At 61.2% G+C, this 1,756-nt stretch overlaps 1 protein-coding gene across 1 annotated transcript in view; it reads left to right on the top strand.

The window, feature by feature from the left end:
* The window catches only part of BCL9L (BCL9 like), a gene marked incomplete at its 5' end in the record, with an annotated part of 6,880 nt that extends 5,378 nt beyond the window's left edge, over nucleotides 1-1,502 (top strand). The window contains 3 exon segments of the mRNA XM_029085657.1: nucleotides 370-501; nucleotides 504-852; nucleotides 854-1,502. Of these exon segments, the coding sequence (XP_028941490.1) occupies nucleotides 370-501; nucleotides 504-852; nucleotides 854-1,502 (1,130 nt within the window).
* Between the last annotated feature and the right edge of the window lie 254 nt (nucleotides 1,503-1,756).

The raw sequence follows: 1,756 nt of genomic DNA, 5'->3' as shown, positions 1-1,756 counted from the left end.
GAGGGGTCACTCCTCGGTGCCTTCCAGGCAGCCGAGAGCCCTGCTGAGGTCGTGGTGTAGGGCTGTCCCGACACGTAGAGCCAGCCGGGACTCTAAAGTCAGTTCCTTACAGCAGGTAAGGAACCTACAAATCCAGCGTGGGCCTGTGTGATGCTGGAATAGCTCTGCTGCTCGCAGGCTTGGGGAGCTGGAGTCTGGGTCACTTTTTCCTGACGTTGGTGCTTTGCAAGCCCATCTCTTGGCTGCTTCCTGGGCATCACTCGGGGCTTTCTGAGCAGGAGCGCTTGGCAGCCCTCCAGGGTGTGGGTTTTTTAGCCCTGAGAGGTCTGTGGGCAGAGTTAACTCTTCTGTCTTTTTTCCCCTCCATAGGCGTGACGGGGAATCAGCCAAATCAACTGCACTTGAACTCCGTGGGGCCTGGATCCTCTCAGAGTCCCATGGGAATGAACCTGCCTGGTCAGCAACCCCTCTCCCACGAGCCGCCCCCCACCTCCATGATGTCCTCTCCGAAATTCCTATGCACCCCAGGGCGCCGGGGGCGGGTGTGCCCCCCCAGAACCCCATGATGCTGCCCCCGGGGCCCCAGGACTCGTTGAACCAGCAGTGTGGCCCTGTGCCCAACAGTTCGCAGATGATTCCTTCCAACCAGCTCGTGTTCCCCCGCATGCAGCAGCCCCACAACACCATGCCGTCTCCCGCTGGAGGCATCCCCATGGCCCCCGGCGGGGGAGGTGGCCCTGGGATGCAGCAGCATTACCCGCCCGGGATGCCCTTGCCGCCCGAGGACCTTCCCTCCCAGCAGCCCAGCCAGATGCCCCCCCAGCAGCACATGATGGGCAAGAACATCCCTCCTTCCCTACCCGCCCGTGCTTCCCGGGGTGGCGTCAGTGCTGAACGACCCCGAGCTCAGCGAGGTCATCCGCCCCACGCCCACGGGTATCCCCGAGTTTGACCTGTCCAGGATCATCCCGTCAGAGAAGCCAAGCAGCACCTTGCAGTATTTCCCCAAGAACGACAGCCAAGCGCCCAAATCGCAGCCTTCCAACCTCCACCTCATGAACCTGCAGAACATGATGGCCGACCAGCCTCCAGTGCGCCCGGGCATGAATGCCCCCAGCCTCCCCGGGCAGCAGGGCGTGCAGAGGGGACTCAGCATGGCCATGTGCCATCCCGGACAAGTGCCCATGCTGGGCAGGACAGGCGTACCACCCCAGCAAGGCATGATGGGCAACAGCATGCACCAGGGCATGATGTCTCCGCAGCAGAGCCTGATGGCCCAGCAGAATTTCATGCTGATGCAGGCCAAGCAGAGGAGCATGTCTGTGTCAGGGGAGATGTACGCTCAGACAGGACACATGATGTCACCTCAGGGCTCTCTCATGGGGCCCCCGCCTCAGCAGAACCTCATGGTCACGCACCAGATGAGGCAGAGGAGTGTCTCCCTGGACAGCCTGATGAGGTACACCCCCGGGCCTGGGAACATGGCGAACCTGCCTTTCTAACCCCGGCCGGCGCTCGGGGCGGGGAGGGGGCCGCGCTGCCTGTACAAACCTTTTTAAACCTTTCTTTGGGGAGGGTTGGGGGGGCCAATGCTGGTGGAGGACACCACGTAGGATGCTTTTCCATAGTGGATTCGCCTCTACACAGAAAACCAGATGTGCAGTAAACTTGATGTGAATCGGGTTTCTTTTTCCTTTCTTTTTTTGGGGAAGGGGAGGGTGGAGGGGCTGGGAGTGGGGCTGTTACTTTGAACCCT

Source organism: Antrostomus carolinensis, unplaced genomic scaffold (assembly GCF_000700745.2).
Source record: "Antrostomus carolinensis isolate BGI_N321 unplaced genomic scaffold, ASM70074v2 scaffold17876, whole genome shotgun sequence".
NCBI classification, from domain to species: Eukaryota; Metazoa; Chordata; class Aves; order Caprimulgiformes; family Caprimulgidae; genus Antrostomus; species Antrostomus carolinensis.
Note: the sequence above shows the minus strand (reverse complement) of the source record. Positions and strands in the feature narration are given on the sequence as shown.